The 19927-nt window shown below is 42.0% G+C and overlaps 1 protein-coding gene across 7 annotated transcripts in view; it reads left to right on the forward strand.

Moving 5' to 3' along the window:
• The window catches only part of MICAL2 (microtubule associated monooxygenase, calponin and LIM domain containing 2), a 197590-nt gene that overhangs the window by 154450 nt on the left and 23213 nt on the right, over positions 1–19927 (forward strand). For all 7 annotated transcript variants that reach the window (XM_075129422.1, XM_048855594.2, XM_075129416.1 and 4 more), the window contains 2 exons: positions 6116–6213; positions 8066–9431. In XM_075129422.1, coding sequence (XP_074985523.1) covers positions 6116–6213; positions 8066–9431 — 1464 coding nt within the window. The remainder of the gene's footprint in view (positions 1–6115; positions 6214–8065; positions 9432–19927) is intronic.

Genomic DNA, 19927 nt, shown 5'->3' on the forward strand with positions numbered 1-19927 from the left:
TTAAGGCTGTGTTTTGTGTGTGTTGGTCTCCTTAGTCCACAGCCTCTCATGATTTATACTGATGAAATAGAAAAAGAAGGTTTTAAGGTAAGAGGTTTTAAGGCTGCTGGCTCAGAAGCAGTTTGGTGAGACATGGCTGAACACCATCATCTCAAACTAGGGAAGGCTGTGATGAGTCGACCTACATACAGCTGAGATTTGGAAGTGTGGCGTGAGCAGAGCATTGGAAATGGATAGGAAACCCCTGGAGGTGATGGAGGGCGGTGGTGATATGTTCCTATGGCGTGGCTGCAGCACTCTGATCAGAGGATTAGGAAAACCATGGAAGAGGGGTTTGAAGAAGGATTTCAGCATAGACAGGGTGAAGGTAGATGAGAGTAAGTTCTAACTATAACCCAGAGATAGCCATAAGGCAGACATACAGAAGAAAGAGATGATGAGGCAGGATGATTGTGTTTGGGATCAGGAGTATGCACAAGTGTAAATGTATTTGCTCTTGTCACATTGTTTTATGGCAAGTGAATCAGTAACACATGGAGTGAAATGAAACAAATGTTAGAGCCCAATCCTGCCAGGAGCTGAGCATCTCCTGGAAGAGCTGAGAGCCTTTAGCTCCCAGTTAAACTCACCCCTGTGCAGAGTGCCAGCACAAGGTCTGTGCAATACTTGAGTCTCAATGAGTATGATTTTGAGTAAGTGGCACATATGCCCATTGTGCTGACCCTTTGCACAGGAGAGAATTTCACTCAAACTGGAAGGTATTTAGTGAGTGAAACAGGGACAAGGGGTTCTGTTAAACCAATTTTAAGGGATAAGAACAGCCATACTGGATCACACCAAAGGTCCATCTAGTTCAGTATCTTGTCTTCTGACAGTGGCCAATGCCAGGTGCTTCAGAGGGAATGCACGGAACAGGTAATCATCCAGTGATGGTTTACATTGTTCTGTATTATTCTATGCTCCATCATTCTGATGATTTCATCCCTTGCTTTTGTTTCTTTGTTATAAGTATTTTATGGCAGTTAGTTGTGGGGTTTTGTGGTTTGACTTATTAACTCTCTATAATACAAAGGAAATTATAAAAAGTATTAGTGCAAACATGTTGCAGATATGTTCTCAGTTATATCACCGAGTACAGTGACTTGTTGGAAAGCATTACAAGACAACTATTTACAATAACTTGTAATTCTCCAAACAAGAAGATCCCTCCCCCTACACTTTTTAGGGGTGCAAATTTGCTCTATGCTTCAAATACAATGGTGCACTCAACTAGATGGCAGTGGCTCCATGGCTACCTAATGATTTCTGTGCTCTTGTTTAGACTCCCAGTAGGTTCTATGCTTTTGAGCACCACCTGGTGAAAATATCCCCATGCACACAGGTGGAGCATTCCCAGTTAGATGGGAAGCTTTGCATATTTTACAGAATATCCTTTTGATAGCTAGTTAATGTAACCAAAGGAAGGAATACTGCACCAGCAGAGGAGCAAGGGAGAAGGGTACTACCTGGTCTTCCCCCAAAATAATTTCATTTCAGGAAGTCTGATCCAGCTCTATTCATGTCAATGGGAGTCTTTCCACTGACTTCAGTGGAGGTTGGCTCAGGCCTGGGTTAGATCCCAAGCAGCACTGGTGGCAAGAGGGTTAATAGTAGAGTAATTCTTCCAGGATCCAGTTCTGAACAAATGATTCTTCATATCCTATCAGTTAGTTAGCTTCCCCTTTTCTGCAACTAGTCTGCAGTGTGTGAGGCGTCTTTAGTTACCTCCCTAGATCAATCATTTTGGCACTGGAGTTTTGGTCTATTTATGAGAGGCATCATGTCTGAGCTTTAGCAATAATGGTAAATCAGCTTGAGTCCACCTACCTTCCCAAACTACTAAAGGAGACATTCATGCTACAGGCAGGAAATCAGTTAGACCTGGATTTTAGAGAGACAAGGTGGGTGAGGTAATGTGTTTTATTGGACCGACTTCTGTTGGTGAGACCAACTTCTGCTTAAGTTTCAAAGCTTTATCCAGCCGTCAGAAAGGGCCTAGCTTCAGTGTGTAATGATGGTAGCACTTTGTCTGCTTTAAGCTGAGCTTCCTAGATGTGGAGGTAGGTGCTGCCCCTCCCATTAGTACTCAAATGCCTGTTGCCTTCAGAGAATTCATAAAAACTAGTTATAAAACAAGTACAATCCCTGTTTCCCCATAGAAGTCAGTATCCAAGTAGCCTCACACCTCACTGGCAAACCAGAATACTTGGCTTGGGGTCAGAAATATGCTTTTGAAAATTAGTAAAAAGCTTTCCTAGAAATAATCTTATGATTCTTACTTTACCAGCCAGACTGCATGTCGTCTCCCATGTACCCCAGCCTCAGATTATAGTTCCAGTTAGAGAGCTCCAGATATGTAAATATGGGAGTGTTGAAAAAACCTGAATAAAAAATAGTAATTAACCTGGTAGTCACTGGAAAGTGAACAAGTGGGAACAGCTGACCCTCATTCATAACCTGCCAGATGTAGAGGAATCTGGTTCTCAACCCATGGAATAGCTTGCATATCCCAGGAGAATAAACTGTCAAGATATTTCATGGTTCTGATAGGATAATCCTACCAAACAGGGGAGGTTAACAAATTGAAACATATTCCAGTCCTCCAAAGAAAGATTCATGACAAATGAATCACCAGCCCCTCCTGGGGGAAATTCAACAAGGCAACAATCAAATCTTCAATAGACCTTTCAGTTCACATCCTAGCCCAGCCTTCCATCTGGACAGATACCTTAGCTACCTACACTAACTAGAAATACTAAGTCCTGTTATTGTGAGGGATTCACAAGCTTGTGACAGCTGCTGAGAAGTGACAGAGGTAGCTAAAAGCTTCCTTGTCCCATGCTGACAAGAAAGTTGGGTCCAACTGACGGGTAGTGTGGACTGGGGCAGGAGGAACTCTGGCAACATCAGAGCGCGGGTTGCCATAATTTAAATTTAGATATATAAAGCCATGGTTATAAACTGCTGGAGGCTATCAGAGACCTACTCCCTTCATAACACTTCCCACATAAGTCCTAGCTACCTTAAGACTCGGGACTGTCTTTGAAAGCATCCACAAAGAACTTTTTGGATTTATTCATGTTCTGCACCATAGTTGACAAAAAAAGACTTAAAACAAAAACTGGCCTCAGTTGATCTTTGGTTTAAAAATCACAAAAGAAAAATGCTTAATCTAGGGTTAAAAAAAAAAAAGAAAGAAAGAAAGAAAAGGGAAGAAAGCCAGGGGGCATTTCTTAATTCCAGCTCATTTTCAGCTTGTTCTCAATAAGCGCATTACCTGCTTAATTAAATTTTTGCCTATTAATTTTGCTTTTGCTTTATTAAACCCTCCTGTGTTCCTCTGGAAGGAGTCTCTAGAGGGAGCTAAAAGTCTTTTGAAAGGAAGCAGTGTAATTTATGAATTTGTCAAAACCTGAAGCATGCTGCTCCAATGAGTAGCAACATATTGTCAGCATACCCTGAGCACAAAATAAAGGCATTTGTCCGTCTCTAGGAACAGTGTGTGACTTCATTTCCTTTTATAATTTCCTACCTGGTTACAAGAATGTCACCCATCTCAAAAAACTATCAGTCTCCTTTTCAGACTTGTTCCCTAACCATACATTGCTCATAAATTACTTAAAATATATGCAAAAAGAAAAGGAGTACTTGTGGCACCTTAGAGACTAACAAAATAAATCTGTTAGTCTGTAAGGTGCCACAAGTACTCCTTTTCTTTTGGCGAATACAGACTAACACGGCTGCTACTCTGAAACCTTAAAATATATGGTCTAAAAAGCCTATTTCAGATGGCTTCAAAGATCCAATGCAGGGAATTGCTCTTCTAAATCTTAAGACTTCGGTCTTTCAGCAGTGTGGATTTCCACACTTTTAACGTGTGACGTCTAAAACAGATTTCATTTTTACCACCTGAAGAATCTGGCTATATCCTAAGGGCTAAAGGGTCCTAGTTTGACGACTACTTGAATATAGTTATAGTCACACTGAATTCACTGAATACTGGGGGAGTCCAGCTGGGAGTAACTTTACAGTGGGGTGTAGCTGTGTAGGATCCAGGGCCTTAGGGTCTAAGCCTATGACCTGTACTCTGCATTATAGTAGACCCTCGTGAAGGAACTGGATTTCCTCCAGTGCACTGAGATGTAATACTTACTTATGTTAATAAATGCCCCCATGTACTCTAAGCTGTACAGACATGAATGTTCTTCATTCACAAGTCTGTTGGCAAACCTAATTTCATATTCTGCTGTTCGACTTCTGTGATCTGAGGATGCCTATTTCAATAAACAACATCTCTTGGGTTGTAGAGAACAAAAACATTTCCCCTCATTACACACTAAATAAAAGGCCCTCTGACAGCTGCTGCCTCTGTCCCCTGCTGTGATTAATTGGCACCTCCAGAAGCAACGCTCATCCTCTGTCAAGGAGGAGAAGAGCTGCTCCTGGATTCGACTGAACAGAATCAGAGGCTCAGTGAGAAATAGCAGCGGGACTTGTTTAAGTGTCCCATTGAGTCTTGGAGGGAAAATGGGCATTCTAAATCTCCTCTTCTACCCAACAAAACATTCTCCCCAGTCATCTACTGTCCTGTAATTGTGTTCCTTGCTGTTGGCAGGTATGAGTTTATGTAGTTGTACCAAAGGAACCTGACACCACCAGAAGGGTACTTTCAAAGTATCAGAATCATGACAGTCATTTTCTAAAGGATAAACAAGAGCAACAGCGTTGGATATAAGTGTTTCAGAAACTTTATCAGCAACATCAGACACAGGATCAATATGTATGCAGCTGTGATGAACTAAAACAAAAGAGGAAATAGGAATTATTTGTATTAAAGTAATGCCTAGACGCCACAATTAGATCTAAGGCTCATGTGTATGAACAGTAAAAGGAAGCCCATGCCCCAGGGAGATTATTATTATCATTTATTATTTGTTCTGATGGAGGATAATGCATTTTGCAGAGGATTACAGGGAGTATGTTGTGAGGGGAACACTGGAAGAAAGAACAAAAGTGCTAGTTTGAACATTTCAAAAGTGAGCAACAGAGGCTAGCATTATGGGCTGATTGGAGGCGAGAGTGGATGTCTCGAAAGTCAATGAGAGAGAATACATAGGGTGGGGATAGGTTAGAAAGGGCCTTGAAAGTAAAGACAAGTAGCTTATGTTTGATGTGATGACCTTAATGGAAAACTGATGGATTATCCTGACCCACATTATACATCCCTTATTTGGAAGCTTTGCCCTTATACAGTGTTCTAGCGGCTCCCAGTAGTGCCACTATGTTTAAGACTGCATCAGCATTTGCATTATACTTTTATTTTATCCAGCTATAAAAATACTTTCCAAAACTTGGCATGTCATTTCTTGGGGGCGGGGCATAATAATAATGTGCATAATATATTCTTTTTTGCCAAAAATAGGTTTATTAGGCTGCATTTTGTACATTTGTAAATATTAAAGTGCACAGTAAGATGGCTATCCTGCAATTGATTGCATGCAGGCACAAATGACTTTCACCACGTCTAATTTGCCCATGCTTGCTGATTCAGGGTCTTAAACAATCGACTTCAATGGCTCCAGAGTAGCCCTTCAGTGTGTAGTACTATTGACTGGCTGATAATAGGGACTGGGATTGTTTTTAGTCCTACCTTCCAACTATACTTCTCAATTCTTCCTTGTTACAATGGACGTACCTCGTTTAAGGCATGCATTTTCCTCCACCTCAGAGAGCTCGTCCTGCGTGTTCAAAAGTGACTAGTGATTGTTATACCTCAATTTTTAGGGTGCTTCAAGATGTCAAAAAAGTGCTGATTTTTTTCAGAAATGCTGAGCCTTTAAGATGTTTTAAGTTGAGCAATGAAGAACTGAGGGCCACTTTTTGAAAATTTTGATAGAGTGTATATGCACCTCTGCTCCTACATGCATGTGCACACAGCGTGGGTATATAAACGTTGCCATTTAGATGAAATCTTTGGAGAATCTTGGACTTCATCTTACTGCACTTCTTTAATTGCAAGTTTTATTTAGGTCAAAGTAGTTTGAGTAAAATGTACAATCTTGTTTTCCTTTGACAGATTTCCCTCTACTGTACAGCAAGAGAGCTGGGCTTTATTCACAGGAGAGCTCTGCCAGATCTCAGAGTGCTCTTGAAGATGATGTATCCCAATCACAGGTATGAAGGAAAACTCTTGTTAGTAAAATAGAGGCAACAAAATAGTTATGTCTGTCTGTCTCTCTCTCTCTCTACGATACTTCTATGGCTCCCATTACTGTGCTATCTGAGCTATCTTTTAAACACTCTTTTTCTCTGAGCACCCCTGCGAGGTAGGGAAGTACTGTTACCCCCATTTTACAGATGGTAAACTGAGGCACAGAGGCTAAGGGTAAATTTTTTTTCAAAAGCACCTGAGAGGATGTCTACACAGCGTTTTGGATTGAGCCTCCCAGCCTGGGTCGATAGACTCGGTCTATCAGGGCTTGAGCGATTGCTCCAAAAACAGCTGTGTAGAAAGTGATTTGAAGTAGTAGCTTGGGCTGGAGCTTGGGGTCAGTGTCTGAGTCTATTGATCTGGGCTGGGAGGCTCACTCCAAAATGGTGTGTAGATGAAACCTAAGTGACTTGAGCTCTTAAGTCCTATTGTCTTTCAGTGGGTCTTGGGCACCTAGATTACTTAGTGACTTATGAAAAATTTACCATATGCAACTTGCCCAAGGTCATACAGGTAGTCTGTAGTACAGTAGCGGCTTGAACTCATGTCTCCCAAGTCCTAGGTTAGTGTCCTAACCACTGGACTATTAGTTAAGCATGACTTAGAACAATAGTTTACCTTAAGGTTTTGTCGTGAGATTTAGAGCCTTCCATATCTATGGCACTAGTTCAAACCCAATCCGGAACAGGGACTGAGCATTGCCTGGGGGCTGATCAGTAAAATGCTCTTGGTGATCTTATTTCAGATAACAGCAGAAACGTCTCCACATTATAAACCTCTACTGCCATAACCGGTACTAACGGTCATTCCTGTTAAAAGTCTGAGCAGAGTGGATTGAATGGGCATATTTATTTATTGGCATTTCTATGGCAGTCATCACTGTAATATCTGAGGTCCTCACAGATGTTAATTTAGCCTTCAAAACACTACTGTGAGTCCGGTAATAATAATTATTGCTCCCATTTTACAGATGGGAAAATGAGGCACAGGAAAGGTTAATGACTTGCCCAAACTCACATGGGACTGAGCTGGGAATAGAAACCCAGATCTCCTGACTATCCGGTCCTGTGCCTTAACCACAAGGAACATCTTTCATCCTCAAAGCATGGAGAATGACATTCTTCACTTCTAAAAGAAAACCTTCAGGTTAGGGTTTGAGCACATTGGCTGGACAATGTAGAAATCTTGCAATGGTACCGTCTGAATTGCAGGTACACTGAAGGTTTCAGTATCCAGAACTGTAACTCTGACGCAATTTATACGTCCATTTAATAGTGTGTCAATCTATCATCTTGCATTTCCCATTTGTTGCTGGATTGCTTCAGTCATTCCTGGCTGCACTACACAAAAAACAGTGCAATATTTCTGAATTAGCTAGATAAGCTGCGTCACCGTGTTCTGTGTTTGCTTTAAACTGTGCAGCTGAAATATACAGAAGAGGAGGGTAGGTCATCTTTTGTTTATAGTCCTGTAGATTCTTTCCAAGAAAAATACTGAAGGAAGGACTACTTGAGAGTAAAGATAGCATCCATTCTCAGTATAGGTTAACTTTAGGCCAATTTAGAGTACCAATTTACAATGCTGTTCTCAATCCTAGATTACAAAAATGTAGCACTTGGGAAAGGGAAAATAGAAGACAGGTATTTCTTCTTACAGGATGTTTTTGTATGTGTGCACGCGCACATGTACCTGTACGTATTCAGCTTTATTTGGGACAGTATATTTTGGCATGATTTATTTTAAAATTCTGCATAAATAAAAATGATTAGCTATATTTTCTACCACTTAAATAACCATTTCATACACTCCATACAGTTGACATCTCTCAGCAAACCACCTGAAATTGCAAGAGGACTTTTCAAACACTACATCCCAGTGTTTCAAAGAAAGCCAAAAGCCAAAGAGACACCTGAAGAAATCCGTCTATATGTGCCCCATCACCCACTTCAGAACAGTACAACTGGATCTCCATTGATGCATTCTGGAAATATTACTTCAGTTGCTAATATATATAAGCATAAAGATGAAAATGATAACAATGAGGAATATAATGTAAGTAACTTGCATGAGAGTGAAGAATGTACCACCAGAACAGGGGCCTTCAACAGAAAAATTATAGATTTGTCCTATCTAGACACAGAAAAAAAAGATGAAAGAAATCCAAGACAGCTGAAAGAACAGCCTGACCTAGAAATAAATGAAATAAAAAAACGGATAAGGAACAAATTAATGCTTGGTACAGAGCAGCAATCCAAATTACTTGATTTGAAGAAGGCAGATCTAGGTGGAACAAAACCAGAACAAAGCCAAGGAATGCTGGAAATTTCAGAATGGAAAGATGTTGATGGTAAAAGGAGAAAAAACCTATTCAACCAATCCAGTCTTTCTGTGCCTCTTCCACTTGCAAATGATGCTTTGCCAACTTCATCAGACACAAAAGATATTCCAAAGAGTCCAGACACTTTTGTAGAAGAACATCTGTCTAGCCAACCGAAATCACCATTGAAACTAATTGCCAGTGCAATAAAGAGATCCATTCTAGAACCTCTTGTCTCTCATCCAGAAAGCATAAAAAAGAGCCCAGACAGTAAAGCCAACCCTACTTCAGAACACACCTTTTTCAGTCCCCCTAATACTTTTGACCACTCTGTATGTTTAAGGAACAATAACGGTAATAGAGAACATGACCGACAGCCACAAGAATCTAATGTACTGGAAACTAGAAGCTCCGTCATAAACCCACCTAGTCTTTCCTGCAGTCTTGAAGAGAAATCTTCAAGTGATTCCACAGCGGTCGTATTTCCGGTTTCCGGTTTGCACACAGGTCCTTCCAAAGCTGCTGTTAAGCCTGAACATTCATCTGGTGCGAAGATGGAGGATGTACCCAGACTCCTAGAAAAGTTTACTCTTAAAGAGACTTCACTGAGGTCTTCCACTGATGACTTATGTATTTGTAACCAGAAGAACCTTCTTTTTTCATCTCTAAGGCTCAAGAACAAAACTTCTGAGGACATCCTTGGAGATCCTGAACAAATGAATGATATCTGCTCGCTCTTTAGTAACTTGAGGAATAAAGTCAATGAAAGGGAAAAGAACGATTCCTTAAAGTCATCTATGACCTTCATTAACAACTTTTCCCCAGAAAAAGTGCTAAATAATACTTCCACTGATGAGGACTCAGGTAAATAGGATTATTCACTTTAAATAATACAATTTAAGTTTAATATACATATGCATTAATTGTAAACAATTTCTTTGCCTTTTATTTTGTGTGTCTTTATTTTGAAGTTATGCTACTTAAGTAAAATTTAAGTAACTTTAATTTTAATTAAGAATATTGATTAAAACTTGGAAGATGATTGAAGCATTTAATAGGAGAAAAACGTACTGCTAAGCAGGGATCAGAGGTCCAGGCTGAAGTCTGGTTCTCTTTGGGTTCAGACATGACTGTGATAAGCGCAGTGTAAATACTGAGATAGAAAGACAAATGGGATGGAAAATTCTGTAGAGCCTACCTGAGGAGTAATGGTTGCCATGATGTTAAATGTTCTGATGGAGGACGGATAAAGTAAGCAAAGTTAAAAGCCTAGGAGAGGAGAGCAGAAGATTCCACTGTGGTAAAGGGGGAAAATACCCCAGTTATTTATGTGAACCCATGGCCTGACTGATACTAGTATTGAATGATATCAACCTAGTTAAGAACATAGGGATTTCCATACTGGAACAGTCTTAGGGTCTGTTTAGTCCAGTATCCTGTCTGACAGTGGCTGGCACCCGACACTTCAGGAAAAGACGTAAGAAATCCACAGTGGGTAATTATGAAGTTATCTGCCTATAGGGGAAGCTTTTTTCTAATCCTCAACCTCATTTGAATGTTGTCGTTTGCCCTGAAGAATGAAAGCTTGAGTTCCATGAGTATATTATATGTTGTGTAAAAAGCACTGGCTCTTATTAGTGTTAAAGTTTTTGCTTTTCAATGTTATTAAATGTCCCTCTGTTCTTGTGGTATGAGAGAAGGTAAACATTAGCACCTGATTCACAGTCTTTACACCATTCATTATTTTGCTACTCTAGTCACTGATTATGAATAAGGCTATGGTTTTGGGAGGTCATGGAATGCATGACTTCAAAAGACCTCCATGACTTCAGCCCTGGCGGCTGGGAGCTGCAGGGTCCCACTGCCTCCTGCAGTGGCAGGGAGGTGTGAGGTACTCACCTCGCCCGGCTTGAGGCAGCAGGCCCCCAAGCTCTCAGCCACCATGGGCAGTGGGGGTACCCTGCAGCTCCTGGCCGTTGTGACAGACAGGGGAATACCGGCCACTCCCTGCCATGGGGCAAGGGAATCCTGGAGCTCTGAGCCCCCACCAGTGGTGGAGGCCCTAGAGCCCCCAGCCGCTCCACAACTGCGCAGTCCCTTCCCATTTTATCATGGATATATTTAAAGTAAAAGTCAGGGACAGGTCACGGGCCTCCTTGAATTTTTCTTTATTGCCCGTGACCTGTCCCTGACTCTTACTAAAAATATCCATGACAAAATCTTAGCCATAATTATGAACAGCCATTCTTTTTTGGGAAGCGACTTAGTTACTCTGCTGCTGCAAGGAACCCTCACAATCAAAGTAAATGCTAACAAGGAAATTGGAATACATATTAGTGGCAGAGAGAGATTAACGTGAACGGAGTCTGTGAAAGTTTGGATGCTCTAGGCCCTGATCTCATGAGTTGCTGAGCCCCCATTGCTCCTGTGGAAGATGATAGACTAGAGAGCATTCATCACCCTACAGAACTGAGTCCTTACATTACCAAACATATAACCCACTGCTTAGGAGAGCAGTAGCAAGTACATTCTTGCATGGATCAATGAGGTGAAGGGAAATTGATGCTTTAATGCCTGTGACCCTTTGAGTAGGAACAAATCTGTGAATGCTGAAATGTTACATCATTTAAACATGCTGTTATCACTGATTTAACCATATCCAGTGTGAGAAATGACTCTGAACTTACATGCGTGGATCAGAGGAACTGGTGCGAAAAATGGAAGTACAGTTAAACAAATCAATGTTTTATTTAAAATTAATTGTGCTTGCAATAATGGCCTCATTAGGATCCAGAAACTTGATGGTAACATTGCATTTCACTGCTGTTCAAAGAGACAAAAGTTCAGCTGTAGGTTTGAATCTGTTGTCACTAAGGAAAGTTGAGCAGCTTGGGAACTTGATGATGATAGTATTTTGGAAGCTGGGTTAGCTGCATTGCTCTCAGGCTACTGGAGCACATTCACTTACGTTGTTAGTTTTAGTTAAGCTTCCACCCTCTTCCCGCTGTGCTTATTTAGAAGCAAAATGACTGAGCAGACACCATTTCAACTGGGAGAAGTAATAGCATGAGGGAAGGATATGGCAAAGTTCTGACATTATTGCACCAAGAGCATGATCTTGAGTGCCTGTTTAAGGGAAACTTGCAATATAAACAACCCCAACTTTTCTCAGTTCTCTTTTATTATGGTTCTTGTCCACATGTTATCCCCTGCCTTAACGCACTGAGTCTAAAATAAAAATTTTACAAGACGACTGAGTTTTCCAAAATGTACAAGACTACAGCAATGTAAACATTCCAGTTATGGCCTCAGAAGTGATATGAAGTTTCTTTAAAACTAGGACGAGAGAGAGAGAGAGAGAGAGAGAGACTATAGCTACAGTACTATGTATTGACTAGATGTGGTCTCCACATAGCAATAAATATTGGGAGTTGACCCTTTTTGAAAGACAGCTTTGCTTTTAGCACATTAAAATTCTCTTTGCATTTCATGTGTTCTCCTTGGAAGTACATCATGATTTAACTAAGTTTGAAATGTAAACCAACTGAATCTGTAAACCAACTGGATGAAGGGAAAGCAGTGGATGTATTGTTTCTTGACTTTAGCAAAGCTTTTGACACGGTCTCCCACAGTATTCTTGTCAGCAAGTTAAGGAAGTATGGGCTGGATGAATGCACTATAAGGTGGGTAGAAAGCTGGCTAGATTGTCGGGCTCAACGGGTAGTGATCAATGGCTCCATGTCTAGTTGGCAGCCGGTATCAAGTGGAGTGCCCCAAGGGTCGGTCCTGGGGCCGGTTTTGTTCAATATCTTCATAAATGATCTGGAGGATGGTGTGGATTGCACTCTCAGCAAATTTGCGGATGATACTAAACTGGGAGGAGTGGTAGATACGCTGGAGGGGAGGGATAGGATACAGAAGGACCTAGACAAATTGGAGGATTGGGCCAAAAGAAATCTGATGAGGTTCAATAAGGATAAGTGCAGGGTCCTGCACTTAGGACGGAAGAACCCAATGCACAGCTACAGACTAGGGACCGAATGGCTAGGCAGCAGTTCTGCAGAAAAGGACCTAGGGGTGACAGTGGACGAGAAGCTGGATATGAGTCAGCAGTGTGCCCTTGTTGCCAAGAAGGCCAATGGCATTTTGGGATGTATAAGTAGGGGCATAGCGAGCAGATCGAGGGACGTGATCGTTCCGCTCTATTCGACATTGGTGAGGCCTCATCTGGAGTACTGTGTCCAGTTTTGGGCCCCACACTTCAAGAAGGATGTGGATAAATTGGAGAGAGTCCAGCGAAGGGCAACAAAAATGATTAGGGGTCTGGAACACATGAGTTATGAGGAGAGGCTGAGGGAGCTGGGATTGTTTAGCCTGCAGAAGAGAAGAATGAGGGGGGATTTGATAGCTGCTTTCAACTACCTGAAAGGGGGTTCCAAAGAGGATGGCTCTAGACTGTTCTCAATGGTAGCAGATGACAGAACGAGGAGTAATGGTCTCAAGTTGCAGTGGGGGAGGTTTAGATTGGATATTAGGAAAAACTTTTTCACTAAGAGGGTGGTGAAACACTGGAATGCGTTACCTAGGGAGGTGGTAGAATCTCCTTCCTTAGAAGTTTTTAAGGTCAGGCTTGACAAAGCCCTGGCTGGGATGATTTAACTGGGAATTGGTCCTGCTTCGAGCAGGGGGTTGGACTAGATGACCTTCTGGGGTCCCTTCCAACCCTGATATTCTATGATTTTATGAATCCATAAAATTCATTTTGATCCAAACCTGCTTTATTTTGTTAAAACTGATCCAATATTTAAATAGTTTCAGCAAAGGGCTAAATTCTGACAGGGCTAAATTCTTGAATCACATTGAAGTCAGGATTTAGTCTTAGATCATCTCCTACTCATGGAAAGTAAGAATCAAGGCTAGAAGTAAGGAAAAACCCTCCCAAATATTCCCCTTTTAAAATACAAGAAGAAAACAACTTTATGCTTGGGGTGGCTCCCCTGTGCAGAATCAGTTTCACCCTAAGCCTGGTGACCACTGAAGATCCCTTTAATTTCTAAAATAAAGCTTAAGAGAGAGTCAGGTGGTTCAGAGGCTTTGTACTTGCCCTCTGCTTAGCAGTGAATTTCACCCTTAGTGGGCTCTCGAGCACTGAAATCTTTCAGTATGTTCTCAGTGCTCCAGCACTACTGCTCAAATAAATTGGTTAGTCTCTAAGGTGCCACAAGTACTCCTTTTCTTTTTGCGTATTCTGACATAGTGATGCAGTTGAAAGAGCAGTCTGGGTCCTTGCATACAAATGAATATACTAAGTATCCCAGTATTCTTTGGTTTCAGAGTAACAGCCGTGTTAGTCTGTATTCGCAAAAAAAAAAAGAGTACTTGTGGCACCTTAGAGACTAACCAATTTATTTGAGCATGAGCTTTCGATGAAGTGAGCTGTAGCTCACGAAAGCTCACGCTCAAATAAATTGGTTAGTCTCTAAGATGCCACAAGTACTCTTTTTCTTTTTCCAGTATTCTTTGGAAATCTTATCTCCAGTGCTACACCAGTTAATCACTTTTGAACTTCATAGCTTTTACACATCAGGTAACCAGTATGGGAATTGTTTGTCTGCCCCTCTCACAATCAAGTCCTTAGTGTAAACACTTAGAATTCTTTCTATGCATACTAGCCATTGGGATGACTATTGGAACATTCCATGCAGCAGGGACAGTCCTTATTGTAAGCAGATCTACTTAACAGACCCCTGATGCAAGAAAGCTTTTTGTCAGATTCTGTCCTACTCACTGCAACTGTTACAGTGAAACAAGACATGTTTACCACACACAGGCCTCATTTGTAAGTCCCTAAGATAGCAAAGGGTATTCATGGGTGTAACGGAGTGCACTTACCTCTTGTGAGCGCCCCTACGGCTGAGTGCATATGTCTGCACATATGCACACTCTCTGATTGTCCTTCCTCTGGGATAAAGCAGCGCCCCAGGACTCCCTCCCTGGAGACAATGTCTTCACCCTCTTGGGGCTTCCTGGCTACAGCTCTGTAGTTCAGTTCCCCCTTTGGGGTGCCTCACTGTCCAGGCCATATCTCCCCGTGGCTAATGGGAGGTGGGGAGGGGACCTGGGCCTGCCCACTACTTCGGGTCCCAGCCCAAGGACCCTGTAGATCATAGCCATCTGCTGTATCCTTTTAACTAATTCCCTAGGCCACTTTCCCATGGCCCCGCGCCATCTTCAACCTTATCTCAGGGCCTTGTCCTAATGGAGTCCCAGCAAACAGGTCAGGGCTCCTTCTTGCTCTCCCCGGCGTCTGGCACCACTTCCCTGTCCAGAGTTCTGTAGTTCTGTCAGCTAGCCACACCATCCACATTCCTACAGCTCCAGCAGGGAGCTGAACTCCCTCTGACCAGCAGCTCTTCATCTACTTGGCTGCTGGGCCCTGATTGGCTGTGTCCCCCCACAGCCACTCTAGGCAGCTTGGAGGACCCTCTCCACTGCCCATTTTTGGGGGTAGGGTGTGGCAGGGCCACAAGGATTCCAGCAGGGGGCCTCAGAGGATCTGGTATACCCCATCACAGTGGGATTCAAGAGAATCAAGTGCAAACATTATTTTTCAACAAGTTGAGGTGTCACAGACCGCTCCACCTGGATGTGACAGACATTCCAGCTTTATGAAGAAATCACAGTATTAAAATACAAGCAGGTCTTGAGTTTTATTGGGAAGCACCCGTTTATATCTAGAATGAGGAGCTGAGAAAGCCTTGGTGGTGGGAACAAACCATGGTCAGTCCAAAGTTACCCTTTTTGCTTATACTATAGTGTGTGTGTGTGTGTGATATTTTGACTCTGAGATATGTACCAAAGCAGTGTCGAGAATTAAAAGGTCTACTTTCAATTAAAAGGTGCATTCTTGAGACTCGGTGTTCACTTCTTGGTAGCCATGAAGAACTGGGGAATACTTTAGCATTAGGTTCAGCGTGGGATAAGTGAGAGGAATTACTTAGTCTAAGTGACTGCTGACTGTTCTATCAGAGAACTGTTATTACAATATAGGGCTGAAACTTTTGGCGCTCTAACAACAGTAGCAGAAAAATCTACAATGAGATGTACTGTGAATAATGGTTCTCAAGTAACTAATTGACATACAATAAGTTTAGGACTTTAGAAAGGAGAAGGTCTCTCAGGACTTGAATTATACGGCTTGTCACTAAACAGGATGTAACAATTCACTTGACAAGCAATCAGGGTGTGTTACTTACTGATTTGTGTGTTAAATTACCAGGATTTTATACCTTTCTGTTTGAGATACTTACATGGCCCCAGTCAGTGTGTCACATCTGAGCACGTGTTAATTTATTTATCCTCACAACACTTGTGTCGGGTAGGACAATGCTATTATCCCCATTTTCTACAGATGGGGAACTAAGGCTCAGAGACCAAATGACTTGCCCAAGATCACACAGAAAGCCTTTGGCAGAGCAGGAATTTGGATCTGAATATAAAAGTCCCACGTTAGCACAGTAACCACTGGACCATCCTTCCTCTCTGTCGTCCTTCTTTTCCATCACCTACTGCTCAGTTCCAATCCCTGATTGGTTTTGTTGATTTGGCGCCCTGTGACTTGTATGTTAGGTGATGGATTACGTAGGTTTCTCTGAAAAAAAGTGGTACTGATTAGCTGCAGCAGCCTTCTAAAATATGCAGTGGCAGACACTCCTTCAGAAAGCTAATGTATTGATATGGCACTCTTTTCTGTAAGATATTTAGTCCCTGCGCTCTATGTCTATACTGCTGTCATTACAGTGATAACTGCACATCCTTAGGAGAGGCTGAGATGAGCAGCCACATGCCGGGTAATCTGCGTGTAGTGTTCCCCTCCCAAACTTCCCATCCAACCCCATCCCACCACATTTTGAAGTTGAGCATATGCCAACTTTCCTTGTTTGCACGGAAGATTTCTGATTTCCTGAGGGGAATCACTTCCCTATACCTAAATATTATGGGTGAGATTTTCAAAGGCACTCTGCTTTGATCCAGCTGCTCCCATTGACTTCAGTGGAAACAGAGTTGGTCAATGCTGAGTGCTATTGAGAAATCTTACTTATAGCATTACCAGTGTGTGGGGAACTGGCCAGTGAAGAAGAAATCATCTCTGTGTAGTTTATCTTGTACATGATGTTATCGCACAAGTGGCTGCATTGGGATATTGAGTCTTCAGCATTAAAAACGGATGTTTTCCCACAATAATCATATCATAAAGCATCTTTTGTGATAGTGTCAAATTCACACAACACAAACTGCTACTGAACCTCTTGGATTTGGCCGTTGTAAATCAGGTATGCTGGCAAGTTCTCCCCACTCAAGCTGGTCTCTCACCTAAGTGAAGACTCCTGGTGTCGTAACAACCTCTTGGAGTGGGTAGGGGAGAGTGGTCCCAGCATCTCCATCAGAGGCCGTTCTAGGGCCCAATGGTGGGCAGCTACACCCAACACCATGGGGTGCTAAGCTGCTGCCCCCAATAGCCTAGACCACTTTTTACTACAGTCTCCTTCTGCTTCCCAGAGTAAATCATTTCAATCAAGGTTCTGACCCACACACTCAGTCACGTACCTCTATTTGGTGGGTTTGCATAGATCTGTGTTGTCAGGTCTTAGCCAATGAGCTCCTGGGCAGTACTTTCCCATCAGAGCAGCCACCTGCTCCCTTCTGCTGCCTGCCTCTGAACTGTTCTGCTCCCTTTTTGTGCTTCCAGTTTGTGCAGGCTATGCAGGTGTGGCTGGGCAGGGCCACCTGGGCCCAGAGCTGTTCTTTAACCCCTTGCTCCCCAATGTGGGCTTCACATACCCCATCACACCTGGGCAAGTCATTCTACATGCCTCCATTTCTCCATCTGTAAAATGGGGATATTCATAAATACCATAAAGTGCATTAAGATCTATGGGGAAAAAAACTATAGAAATGCTCAATATTTTTCATTGTGCACAGGATGACATATTAAACACATTATCACCGCTAATTGTGACTGAGTATTTTTATTTGACCTAAATACTTTCTGCCTTCAGAAGCCCTGATCAAGCACTTTTCCATGAAGGGCATTGCTAGTTATCAATTAGTTGCCTGGTGTCTCCTAACAATGCTTATACAATGTCCCTCAAAAGACTGGACTTTTTACAGACCACTAAATTGGTTTCTGAAGCAGAATAAGAGACAGATGCCTGACATTCCAGAATACATAAGGTGACAGACACTGTTGGGACTATACTATTAATCCATTTTACGTGAGGACACTGACTTCTTCACCCTCTTGTGATGGCCCTTGCCCTAAACCCTTAGGGAAGTGAATGACTCTGCCTCTGTTCCAAAAAGGCAAACAACTCCCCAGTCAGAGTCCCTTGAGAAGGAGACAGGTGCTCTTGTATCAGAGAAGGCTGTTTATCCTCTACACCTGGTAACACTTTTTAATTATTGATGTAACTCAGAGAGGAGGACAGAGCAAGGCAATAATTTATTCCCACTGAAGAAAGACAAAAGGGAACATGTAGTTGATTGTGTTACCAACCCCACCAGAAAATTATGTAAAGCTTAAAAATTTGCATTTTATGGAATTTTATTTCAATGACAATGTGATCAGAACACAGATACTGGAGGTATTTGGTAAAAAACAGAGAAAAACAAAATCAAGAGAGATGATTCAAAAGAATCAAAAGAAACATGACTGTGAGCCAGAACCCAGCCCCTAATTAATTCCTTTTTACCCATTCTGACAGCGTAAAGGCTGTCTTAGAGAATTTCCCTGGATAACAGAAAGCTAGCATAACTGGCTGTACATCATCCGCTGCTGGCCCTACAGTGTTGCAGACATGCTGAGGTAGTGGTGACCTTTCTGTACACCGACAATTGTGATCAGCTGATCAGCCCCCAAAAGGGCTATTCCAGCAGGTGCAAGTTAGAGCCACTCTGACTTGCACCCTGTCCTCTGCTCTAAAGACGGGGTCGGGAGTGGAAAGCTCCACATTGTTCCCATATGTATAGGTCAGGCACACTTGGGGATCTGGCCCTGTGTCTTTCAGAATGCTGACTGAAGTGGCTTCTTGAGTCTAGACAGCTCCTCTTTTTATGAGTAACTGTTTTTCTTGACCTGTGTAGCTCCTAGAAATCTTATGAGAACCAATTCTGCTCTCAATTAGACCCTTCTAAGCCTGCAACTTCATGAAGGTCAGTGGTTTGGTGTGAAGTCAACAGAGTTATTCCATGATTAAGTTGATGTAATTGAGGCTATGTCTACACTAGAGAGCTTACAGCAATACAACTGTACCAATGTAGCTGCGCCCCTGTAAGATCTCTTGTGTAGCTGCTCTATGCTGACGGGAGAGAGCTCTCCAATCGACATAATTAAACCACCCCCAATGAGCTGTGGGAGAAGCTCTTCCGATGACATAGCATTTTGCACACTGCCACTTATGCCAGGGTAATTTAAGTTGCTGGGGGGGGGGGGGGGGTGTTTTTTCCACACCCTGAGAGACATAAGTTTTGCCGACCTAAGTAGTAGTGTACACATGGCCTTACTGAGAGCAGAATTTGGCCCTCTATTGTTGTGCTTGCTACCATTTAGTTACTTTTCTGGAATGAACGTGTTTCGGTGACTCCAATTTTTAGTCTTTTTTGAGACTAAATTAATTCTGCTTTTGCAGGGTTTGGATTCACAGTGAAACAAATGAGAAAAGGAAGGAAACTTACAGTGAGGGGAATGGGAAGTGATCATATTCCAAATAAAACTTGCATTCATATACTGGATTATAGCAAATCAACAGTTACCTGGCAAACGCTAAGCAAGAAGTCATTGATCACTTTACATTGTGTGTACTCCCAAGATGCAGTCCAGTCCAGATGTTAATCATTAACCCTGCAGCAGGTTGAAGTGTGGAGACAGATGTTCCTGGAGCAGTTTTATTTTCTTAAACAAAGAGAATAAAGATAGGAATTAGACAAATAAATTGAGAAGAACAAAACAGCCAGGTAGAACAAGACTCTGGTGAAATGGGTATAATAAAATTGTTGTAGTTAAATATACATTAATTTGTATTCCTGAATGCATGTTTTTCCCAATGATATCATTTGAATTTCCCTCATAGAGTATATTGTTGTGATGTATGGATTTTCCTGACTTATTATGGCATTTTAATCAACAGTTCAATGATGTGATAATATTCTTAAGAAAGAAAAATACAAGTGACATTTGTTTAGACATAATTAATGAAATATTTATATTGCATGAGACTATGTGATAAAGCCTTGTTCTCTTAGTCCATTTGCTTCTGATTACATTTGTGATTTTTTTATATGACCAGACATTCTGACGCCAG

This window comes from Caretta caretta, chromosome 6 (genome assembly GCF_965140235.1).
Source record: "Caretta caretta isolate rCarCar2 chromosome 6, rCarCar1.hap1, whole genome shotgun sequence".
NCBI classification, from domain to species: domain Eukaryota; kingdom Metazoa; phylum Chordata; order Testudines; family Cheloniidae; genus Caretta; species Caretta caretta.